This window comes from Xenia sp. Carnegie-2017, unplaced genomic scaffold (genome assembly GCF_021976095.1).
Source record: "Xenia sp. Carnegie-2017 unplaced genomic scaffold, XeniaSp_v1 HiC_scaffold_20, whole genome shotgun sequence".
In the NCBI taxonomy this organism is placed as follows: Eukaryota; Metazoa; Cnidaria; class Anthozoa; order Malacalcyonacea; family Xeniidae; genus Xenia; species Xenia sp. Carnegie-2017.
In genome coordinates, this window is record NW_025813483.1 from 11,468,601 (window position 1) to 11,480,436 (window position 11,836).

At 33.3% G+C, this 11,836-nt stretch overlaps 1 protein-coding gene and 1 long non-coding RNA gene across 2 annotated transcripts; both read left to right on the forward strand.

Moving 5' to 3' along the window:
* The first annotated feature begins 4 nt into the window (after window positions 1–4).
* LOC124442251 lies at window positions 5–675 on the forward strand. Its single transcript, XR_006947191.1, has 2 exons — window positions 5–174; window positions 375–675. It is a non-coding gene; the product is annotated as an uncharacterized LOC124442251 (long non-coding RNA).
* A 1,787-nt stretch (window positions 676–2,462) lies between these two features.
* LOC124442242 lies at window positions 2,463–3,778 on the forward strand. The gene is made up of 3 exons (XM_046992754.1): window positions 2,463–2,627; window positions 3,170–3,314; window positions 3,417–3,778. The coding sequence occupies exons 1-3, from the start codon at window positions 2,519–2,521 to the stop codon at window positions 3,574–3,576; spliced, it is 414 nt and encodes a 137-aa protein (XP_046848710.1). The 5' UTR covers window positions 2,463–2,518; the 3' UTR covers window positions 3,577–3,778.
* Window positions 3,779–11,836: the final 8,058 nt, after the last annotated feature.

Below are 11,836 nucleotides of genomic sequence, written 5' to 3' on the forward strand. Positions count from 1 at the left end.
CCAGTTCGCAAATGCGCATCTGTTGCGTCCGCCATTACTCCAGCTAGACTAACTGGCCAGAATGCATATTATATGTAAATATAATGGAGAGTTGTTTTTCGAAAATTTGACGAATGTAAATTCACTTATAGACAAAATTTTTGATGCCATCGGACAGGACACCAAGGATATGAGGTGAGAAACAGTTTTGTTGTAAAATACGTTCGTCAACTATAATTTCACGGGTTTTATAGTTTCTCGTCTTGAATTGTATGCGAGATCCATGTTTAGAACGTCTCTTACATTGAATGGCAATTGCCCTAAGAATTTCTAATTTAGGACTAATACAAAGGTAATAAATATATATAGTCTGATTCCATTTCTATATTTTCTAGTAAAGAGTTTCCTATTTGAATGGTCAATGGATTTGTTAGAAGCGATAAATCGACCTACTGTGCGTAAAGAACGTTTTTCCGGTGAAGACGTTATTAGTATAGAATTTGGACTAAACTACCATTATTTTTGATGCTTGAATTGGGACTTTTCATTTGCAATGTAGCTTGTCTGCATAATTGTAATTGAAAGTTTTTATTTGTAATTGTAAATTCAGTTCCTATGGCTATCATGTCTCTCAAATTTGTATTATCTTACAAATAAAGATTTTTTTTTTAAAATAAACAATATATGAAATTACAATTTTTTAAAGAATGAAGTTATTGATAAATTTTTTAAATTAAATTAACAACTTTGTCATTATGTCAAACATATTGTCAAACTCCTACAGCTTAGCTCTTTGGTTAAACTTAACTTGTGAGTTGTGACCAACAGTTATATGTGAAAAATGATTAGAATGTACAACTTGAAACATAACTCATAAACTTCTTACTGCATGTTTTTTTACTTAACCAAGATCTGTAAGAAAAATTTATGAATTTAACTGTTGACTTCGGCTCTGTAGCTCTTGGCAATGAAATTTAATGTCTTCCAAATCAACTGATGCATTTTATGCTTTAGTGAATTTATTGGTTCATCTGTCATCCACAATAGTCTACCTATATATAGATTTGAGGGATTTATAGAATACACACCTTAAACTCACAAGTACTTTTTGGCCAACAAAAATGTTTTGTCTTTTGTTGCAGCCTAAAGAAACATGATGGTGAACATAGCTTACATCTTTTCATTTAAGTTCTTGTTTATTAAAAAAATTAGTTGTGTTTTTCAGTAAGTGGACTTTGGTCGTTTGATATTGCAACAGAATATATAATGTTCACATGCTGTGAAGTCCTAAAAACTCTTGTATATAAACTAATTCAATAACGCAGAGGATATATGAAACTTTATCATCAGCTCACGTCCTTTTTATTTCATTACTTTTTTCAGCCGAGAATAGATAACCGTGGTTTCAATCGTCAGAAGGCACAATAACTGTTAAAAAAGAGTAGAGTAAAACTTAAAAGACTGACTCGGTGCAAAACTTGATTACTTTGATGAAACTGAAAGGTATTCGGTATATTTAATGTTTTAAGCATTAAACTTTGATCAAACTTCATTGACTTCTAGTTTTATTAGAATTCAATGCAAGAGATGATGACTGGTCAGTGAACAAGGTATACAAAGTTTTTCAGTGTGTTTTTTTTTGTAGATTTTCATTTCGTAACTACTAAATTTAGTTATCGTACCTGTTAGATGATGAAAACAAGAATGAAGGTAATTTATTTTTTAGAGTAAACCTTAATACAATCTTTAAGTGTCTAAAAACGATCGTAATTTTTCTGTTCATCTCGTCATGGACATTAACAATAGCTAATGTATGAAATCTATGAATAACATATAGCAACAAGTAAAAACAAATTTAGGTGAACAAAAGTTCGCTTACCAGGTTTGCATGTGAATGGAACAAGTTACATAAGAATATTAGGGAGAATCAGAGTCTGGAACTTTTTAAATATAGGTTATGAATGTTTTATTTGAAGTTTTAGTATTATTTTAATCCATGGATGCAATATAGTTATTGTATTTAACAGGGTCCTACTGAAAACCATTTTTGCGATGTAGGCGCAATCAGTTAATACTTTTATAATAATAATAATAATAATGAATAATAGTAATAATAATAAATATATCTAAAATGGCTCCTTTTGTTTTTTGGTTTCCCAAAAGTTGATTCTAAGAGCTAAGCTAAAAGATATCATTTGGTGGAATCATTTCAGTCTCGAATAAACAAACAATAAAATCATCGTTCCTGATGTTGCCTTGAGTCTTGACTGTATAATTTTATAACATGCTAATGATCCTATACATTATCTTAAATCGTTGCCATAAATGGACTTATTTTATTCTCCATCCCTCCTTTCTTCTTCTCTGTGCTTTCCTCCCCAAGATGAGTAAAAATTTTTTTTATCCCTCTACAGCCTTTACGAAGGCTACTTCTCAGTTTCCCGCCCGTGTAACAAACCTTCATACTTTGGAGGCTAAGGTAAACCACTCAGTGGTCAGAAACATAATCAATCGTACATGTAATAAAACATTCAACAAAATGTCTACAACAAAACGAGTTTCTTTTAATGAACCGAAGGAGAAAGTTGGACGGTTTGAAGGTAAACATTCTCTAGACAGTGACGAGGAAAGTGATGAACAACAAGAGGGTAAGGACTAGGGAATTTATAATGAAGTGTAGGAATACGAAATAAAATGAAGTATCGCTGATGCCAATTGCGCCACAAGATCAAAGTACTTTGAAATTTCAGCAATGAACGGGAGTTTCTCATCTATTTGTGTATGCTTTGATTTCAACGAGGTCATTGTATCCATCTAACCACCGTCTACTTGAAGATGATGTTAGCCAAAACATCTTGAGAGAAGTAGTTCCATTGCTTTTGTCCTCTTTAATTTTGAATGTATTTCTCAAAGACTAAAATTTTTATTATTGATGTTTGTTATCTCCTGAGATAATGCTAAAAATATCTTTATCAACTCCAACCTCTCTTTCCTTGATCAGTGAGTAGTAATGCGTGTAAAGCAAGGAAACATTTTAACAAGTTTATTGATGTAAATTATAAAAAAGGTTAATTATATACAGTGTTATTAAATTATTTTTAATTTGAAGACATTAAATCATGTGTGCTTTAAATAAGCTTGTTTTGATTGTGAAAGTATTTTATGTCACAAGAATTGTTCGTATTTAAAGAGAGAGACCTGAACGTGAGCGAGAAACAGAAAAGAATCAAAATGAAAATTGTTCCAGAAAAGACAATGTTGTGTTTGGAATTGTCAAAAAAAGCAATGAAAACATTTGTAGCCATGTTGTTGAGCAACATGCCAAAATTATCGACGTAAGTTATTTTAACAAACAATTTGTTGTGGAAAATTTTTTACTTTCAATATGTCATTATCTTAAATCATATAAAATGGAAATACGTATTTTTATGTTACAGGAGGCTCATGTTGTCGAGACATTGTCAGAAAATTCAGAACAAACAACAAATGTCGACAGTAAAAACGAACAAAAAAAGGAAAAGAGGAAGAGGAAAGCAAAGAGAAATCAAACTGTACCTATGGAAGAAAGTGAAAATAATTATGCGAGAATTATTTTAAAACCTATTGCTTGGAGAACACCTCCTGCCTCTTTAAATGGTAACCATAGCAATGGAAGAAAGTTGCAACCAATCATAGCTCCCCTTCACAAGAGTAAGTCATCAGCATTGAACTAAAATACATGGAACACTACCTGTAGTAGAAAAGCCTAGTAATTTTTTAAGCCGAATTTTACGCCTAGACACGCGTGTGTACTCAATCAATTTTCACTCCGCGAGAGAATCTCGAAACACTACACACGCGTGTCTTGGTGTAATCTTGCGTGTCTGGGTGTAAGATTTGGGTTCAATTGTTTGCTTTAGGTAGCATTCCATGCTTTAGTTCTATGGTCATCAGTAGTCAGACATTGTTTTTCGGTTCCGGATTTTCTTTTATGCATTGTGGTTTGTCATTGAATTTGTCTTTTTCAAAAACTTTCTCATTCTTATTCACAACCTCAGATATTTCATGGCAACATACTGATTCTTCTATTCTATTCATTAATTGACAATGTTCACACTTACACCTTTATAAAAAATTATTTTGACCCACAATCCATTATTAATGAACGATGCATCAAATGACGAAGACCTCAAACTTTTTATGTCTTTGTCTACATTGTCAAGTCTAGTGTGAAGCACGGCATCTTCGTCTTCGCTTTCTTCATCCAATTCACACGTTCGACGTAAGTCTCAAATCGTGGCTCAAACTCATAGGGCTGCAGGGGCGGATTTAGACTGTTGCAAACGTTGCAAAGGCAACAGTCAGAATTTTGCAAAAAATATCAGTCCCATAAAAATCGCATAAAACGATTTATCAGGTTCGCAATTTTGCATTCATGCGTAGTGCAAGTTGTACTTCGTTAAATTAAGGTTATACAAAGACTAACATGAAGTATGTGCCTATAAATCATCTAAACGCGATCGCATCGTTCAAAATCACACTGAATGGATTATGATGAAATCGGCAACAGTTTGTTGCTTAATTTAGCGAGCTTTGGCTACAGCCAGACGTGCTAACCCAATCACATTGCTAATTGTGGCAACAGTCGAGCGTTGCTTAACCAATCATATCACAAATCACAGCAACAGTGACAGTGGCAACAGTTCGATACAATTGCGTAATTTGCTTTTTATGACTTAATTTTGGTGTATGGACAACTTAATTGTGCTAATTTGGAAACATTCAAAATGTCATCTTACGATACGTTAAAGCAACTGCGCAGTTTGTTGAATAAACCGCCTTCCTATGACGAAAAGGCAAGAATGAGTGGGATTTCATCACTTCGGCAAGAATGCGAGAGAATTATTGCAGCCAAACTGAGTAAAACGAGAGTGGCGACATACAGCATGTTCATATATGTCAATTTTCAAAACTGCAGTTCCCTCGAAGTCAGGAATTACGCTGCATAAATCACTTCCCAATAAAGTTAGTAAGTTAATAAGTAATACGTGCCACACTGGATTTCACTAGAAAAATTCGACAAATTTTATAATTGACTAGACTTTGTGATGTACTGTATGCAACTGTGCAAATAAATTGTTATTGTGTCAATTTTGCAAATAAATTTGCACAGTAGATCTGTAATCTGCAGACTCAAAGGCTCTATGACTTCTTAATGCACATGCCTTTAATGTTGTATTTAATATTATTTATATTGTGTGGTTTGTATCATTTGTATTTAAATACATTTGTTTGTCACTTCCCACATATGTGGTGGTGGTATGGACAAACCCAAGAGCATTTGAAATTTAAGTTTTAATGTGAAATGACTCATTCCTGGATTTGCTTATGTCTTTACGGCTTCTACTATATGGATAGGTTATTTAGATAAATGCTGATATTTTAATCTAAGTAATGATTGTGGTTATATTTATAATGCAGGCATAGATTTAAAGGACGTAATTTTGATGCAGATACATATCATGTGTCTTCCCTGTAAAAATAATTGCAGTTAATGTATTGCTGTCATAACTTATAAACTCTGTAAAACATAATGTTTTATTTCTATGTCATTTGATAATTTGCACTTATTCCATTGTTATATCAAAATATAGGACTTCTGGTGATGGTAATTGTCTTTATAATTCATGCTCCATTGCAATGTGTGGTGATGAAACCTTAGCCACCACTCTTCGATGCCTTACAAGCATAGAATTGTTTATGAATATACCTTATTATTCTTCCCATCCTTTGATTGAACAGCAGCATAAGCAAGGTGCGTTTAGTTGTAAGGAAAATGCATTTGCTATGTGTCTATCTGATGCTGCACTTGAATGTTTTGATAAAAAAGATCAGAAAAAGGCTATTTTGAAGAACTTTGTAGAAATGCTAATGATCAAGTTTATTCATCTTTCCTGTGTTTGATGTCATTGTCAAGCGTCATCAGACTTCCTATTGAGTCTTATTATCCCATTTCTTCTTCTGATGTTATGGATTCTCTTTCAATTATGTTTAATTGCACTATCCAACCAAGGGAGATGTTTGAATTGGCAAAAGAGACTGACAAAATACACATCTTTCGTTGTGCATTTCAACCAGTGGACTATTTAGAAAGAAAAATGCCCCAAAAGCAAACAATCATTATGTACCTCTCTGTCGCAAAAAATCCAACATTTGCATTAGTGATGAAGCACTATTTTTTACTCCTTATCTCCTAAATATGTATTTTCCTGAAATCTTGTCCACCAGTTTCATTAAAAACGCTAACGAGTCCCTGTCAGCTTTCCAAGATGTCTCACCACATAAGGAAACACAAATAAGTAATTAACTAAGTAAAGCCAAGGTTTTTGCAAATTTTAACGTCAAAATGCGGGAAATCACATTTCCGAGGGTCTAAAATTCAAAATTTTCCGGGGGAGCATGCCCCCGGACCCCCCTAGAGGACTCGCGCCTTCGGCGCTCGCAGTACTGCATCAGTCACGAAAATTGCTGGATCCGCCCCTGGGCTGCAGGTCCATGCCGTGAATATTTGCGTCATCGTACAAAATCATTGAGGTGGAATCTTCAGAACTGTTTGTATCACTCTGACTTTCAAAACATTCTACATCTATATCTTTATTTGAAACAATTTCTTTAATGCATGCATTGACATCCATTGCACAACGTTTGTAAATATTTTACAAAAAATCAAAAAATTGATCGTAAAGTCGATATGTAAAGACGAGCACCTCTATATATTATTGTATTTTATAGCGTTGGTATATACACTTAGGTATTCCGTGACGTCATAAAGTAAGCCACTGTATGTTTGCACGCCGCCAGACTTCGCCACCATATTAGCAATATTTCGTATCTTTTACTTCAAATATCTCGTAAAATATTTAGAATAAAGACAAATGATTTCACATCAAAACTTAGGGAACTAGGACCTATCATTTGAACATAAATTGTATTTGGGGTGAACTTCCCCTTTAACTAAACTGTTGACTTTGTTGCAGTTCAAGTTAAGCTCTCTGCAACGGTGTCAATATATAGTTGATTAGAAACTTTTGATGTATTTAATGATTTTGTGGATTTATTGGTTTAACTGTCATCGACAATATGTTATGACTCACATCACAGCAATTTTTCTCTAGAAATCCCATGTCTGAAAATAGTGACATTTAAAACGGTACGAATCTTATCCTGTGAGAATAGACGAACTTAGTAGCTATCATAAGAGCAACAAGAATCACTTTGGCAATTTTGCCAGTATATTTTTGAACGCTTTGTTAGTCATTTTATCAGACATCGGATACCAAACAATTAAAACAATTTGTTCTTTGAACAAACGTCTCTACTTATATATGGCAAAATTCGTGTAAATCGGACGTACATGTGTCGAGAGGAGTGAAGAGCTTGTTCAAATCAGAAATTTGTCACTATACCGTAAAAAGTTTTGAGAAAAATGATGCTATCTGTTTCAATGCGATTGCTTTTAGAATTTGTGAAGCTCCTTATCATAGCAGACGTAGAGTCGCAGTCAAACATTGCAGGTTGCTATCTAAGATAGAAGGAATGTTGATGAAATTGAATGAATCTTATTCGTTGGCAAATAATTAGTTATGCTACTAGCAACTGTTGCTACCAAGAAAAATATTTAATTTGAAACAGTGGATTTCAGTAAATGGGCAGCTGTTTTTACATTTATAGTTCACATTTGATCTAAACTCTCCGAAATTATGTCCTCTCATTTGTATTTAGCATTTCCTTGACATATAAAATTAGCGTATCTTATAAAACTTAAATAGTCTGCAAGTGCAGAATGTCAAGTCACGATAAAACTTTTACACACATAACTATTCGTAATGACAGGAGCACTACAAGTGGTCGTTTCCACAAGAACTAGCTAATGCAAGGCTGAAAAATTAACTTGTAATCTTATATTCTATAATAATAAATTACGTCAAAATGGTTCCCATCTTAGTTTTCAGTGTGTTCTCCTCGAAACACTCCTTATTCATTTCACTTTAATATAATAGGGGAAAAAATAAATCAAGTTTGTATTCTTTTCTTCTCCGAATGACAACCGACAACTTTAATTTGCATTATATAAAATGAAAACAACAAAACGCTTGCGTTGATTGGTTGATAGCTGAGCCTCATCAATTAAACAATCAAAGAGTATTTGCTAATCAATCATGAATACATGTTAGTTGAAATATTAAAACCTTTGCTTTGAATTTATCTTTATAATATTATTGTTATTTTATAAAAGAATTATAAAGATGTTTTTGCCCTGATCTGCTTTCGAGTACTCCCAAAGGTTTCCTCGGTTGTAATATTTCCACAATAAACATCTTTTATTTCTTAATTGAACATCTGCAAATCTTGCAAAGTACACCGAGCAGAAACATTTGTTTCCTCCTTAGAAACGTATGTCAATTTGAAACCTCCACAGCAAACGTGACTATGGCATTCTAATAAGTTGCAACAAAATGAAAATTTTGCTTATTGAATCGTGATTTTATTGAATAGTGAACACAAAAGGTCTGTCCATAAGCAAAGAGAGGACGAAAAAGTTATTGTGGCTAAAACCTGGCCCATTTTTATCGAATACAAGCACTAAATATGTTGGTCATAGCTGCTCCAACTCTGAAGACATAAATGTCTTGAATATGGAGCCTACGAGTTTGGACAACTGTACATATGATAAAATGGTCGAAAGAGACATATAAAACTAGTTGGAACCAAAAAGTTAAAAATAAGCATAATCCGTAAAAGGGCATCTTGTAACCTCAAATAGTGTAACCTAGTGTAACTCATAATGTAACCTCAAAGTTATAAAACAAGACAATTACGCTGCAATATTTCGGTTTTATTTAAAAACCATCATCAGAAAGAATGACATATATTTACAAGTTGTAAGTTAATTGTACATATATATATATATATACATAGTTTGTAGTTTATATATATATACAGGTGTTCAGTTACAATACGAGAAAATTTAGGGGCTGTTTACATGATCCCGGGTGGATTCATCTTATCATGGAGATCAATGTGTTCTTCAGCACTTTAACAATATTCTGTTTTAATAACAACCCACATAACATTCAAAATCGAACAACAAATTTTGGCCTTATTTGAGAATTACAACAGGCATTACTTGCGGTGCTTAACAAACAGTTGTAATTTTTACGCTTGAAGTTTCGACTCTTCTCAATGCGTCGAAATGATTTTACGCCTCACTGAATCCCGGTTAGTCGGGATCATGTAAACAGCCTTTATTGACTATATTTACGATTGTTAATGACCGAAACCCAAATGTTGTTCTAATTGTTGCTATAAGTTTAGAGAAACGTGTGAAATCCTTGCTAGTAATTCTAAACTTGATCCCAAATTCAGTTAGCAATAACTCTAAAATTTGAAATTCTTAAAAAATGTGTTTTGCGTTAATTGTCGTGTATGACAACATAAGTTTTCAATATTTCATGCTTGAGATTACGATAAGATCTTCATATTCAATGCGAGAATTGAGCCTGAATTTTTAAATTTTTGGGGTATAGTTTTTAGAATTTAGTTCCCCCTGACAATTGAAATGCCAACGCCCTTATTTTGGAGCCACTCAGTTAAACCCTGGCCCTTCAAACTCTAAGGTAAAGTTGTCTTAAAAAATAGTAACCACGAGGTTGATAAATAATAAATCAGTTGAATTTATAATTAATTTATCAATGCGAACTTATAGTTTGTAGATTTTACCATTATGTACAGGTTGTATCAAAAAATTCCAATTTAAATTTGGGGTTCAATAACACAGAATATATTTGAAAAAGTCATTTGGTTTTTGCATCTTTGTTAAGTCTATTTATGTACGTTTCAAAAGACATGTTGTACGAATCTTTCAGTTGTGAAATAAAGGAGTATTTCTTTACAAATAAAGTTCATAAAAATCACAATTTTCCGCCAGTGGGAATTCCATTTTGTTTTTCAAATTTACTCCCTTAAGGCTTTTAAATGTTAATCATCACTGAAGACTTAATGCAAATTTAACTTCTTCTGGTATCGTATGCTTTAAAACGCAGTGGCTCCAAATAAGAATGGCAGAAGGCACATTTCTGGTGAAAACGTTTTTGAAACTGGTAGCTTACAAAAACACGCAATCAGTTCAAACAAAGATTTCCAGAACGACTAACTTTGGCCCTCAGAATCATCTGGTACACTGGTACAACATGCGTAAATTTGAGCAGAATGGCCTAAATCGTAATAAAATTGTGTAAATTTTATTCGGAAACGAGTTCTTAAAAGCTAAATTGCATTATCTCTTGTCTTGACTTCTCACTTCAAATTCCATTAGCGCAAAAATCGTATTTCAAGCTAAAAGTTTGAACAGAAGACTACGTGGTTAATTTTGATAGAATCGTCGATAAAGGTGTCAAAACAGAAGCCTAATACGTCATTCTTTATCACCATGTAAAAATTATAAGCTTCACTCAAGTATGCAGCAGGCACTTACCGAAAAATTTTTGATTCCAATTTTGTTGATACACACTGTATTGCTTGCCTCCATGATTGTTGCTTGCTGTGCTGAGAATCGTGATTTGTGCAAAGAATCAAGATAAACTAATGGTTAGCTATCACTACTATTACCTGGTTAACACAGAACTTTAGGAACTTAATTCTTTCGACATTAAAGTTATGTTGCATCATATTAACTAGCTCCATTTTACACTTTCTTTCTAAAACTGCCTAACTCATAAACTTATGTACCATTGTTTACACTGTTCTTGTTAACACAGAACTTTGGAACTTGACTTTTTCAATATTGAAGTTATGTTACACCATGTTATCTAGCTATATTTTACACTTATTGCTAAAGCTTCTTAATTTATACAATTTTATGTAACATCATTTACAATATACTGAAAACCTCTAATATTTTTTTTACCAGTCAAGGCCTTGGAATATTGGATGTAATGGCAAATTGGTCGATGAGCACTGTTGATGAATATTTGATGTCGTGTCAATTACAATTCTCACCACAAGTACAATGAGATTTGGGTGCCATGAAAATAGATCGACAAAATGAAAGGTAATAAATTTAAATAACTTTGGTAAAGTGTTGTGTTTCATGCTCCGCTGTTGCATAGCCAGCCAAGGGCAAGGTAAATGAACATTGTTTGAAAACAAGTTAATAATGTTTAGAATTTACATAGATAGAGTAAAGAGTCAATGTGCAAGTTGGCTATGTTACTGATGTTTACCAATCAACCAGAAAGTTTGATATTGGTTGACCAATGACCTAGAACCCAATCTACTAGAGAGTTGACTCCGCCGAAATTGTATAGTAACGAGTGAGGCAAGCCCCCATCTTGAAAGGTGGCAAAACTGACGATATTTACTACTAATATCTGCCTTTGCTGAGTTGATATATATTCGCAAAGTTCATAGTCCATGTTTGATTCTTAAAATGTTTGATAGGATGGGTTTTTTAAACTTTGTTCTAACTTATTTTTCATTTTGAGTTTTGCTTTTTGCCTCCTTTCAAGATGGCGTCTTTGCCTCACCTTGACGCGGTAGCGAGACATCTCGAAGATTGAGCTCTAAATCATTGTGGTTAATAGTTCACCCTAATCATGGCAACATACATATCATTTGTGCAATAAACAGTAAAAGTGCAAGTTGTTAATCAATAACGCCACTCACCCCCAGCCCGGTCTGTAAGTGACAAATGCCTGAGAAAAAATGTGTGACATAACGTCAAAAAGTTTATCATTTGTTTGGATGGTATATGCATTCAGCAACAAGAAATTGAATCTTAGAACAAACTCCGTAACATGACTCTACGATTTTATATTCT

Bases quoted from the DNA above. Each gene is read 5' to 3' on its own strand.
- LOC124442242 (XM_046992754.1), top strand. From the start codon at position 2,519: ATGTCTACAACAAAACGAGTTTCTTTTAATGAACCGAAGGAGAAAGTT. The intron at 2,628-3,169 runs GTAAGGACTAGG...TCGTATTTAAAG, and splicing joins AAGTGATGAACAACAAGAGG to AGAGAGACCTGAACGTGAGC. The intron at 3,315-3,416 runs GTAAGTTATTTT...TTTATGTTACAG, and splicing joins AACATGCCAAAATTATCGAC to GAGGCTCATGTTGTCGAGAC.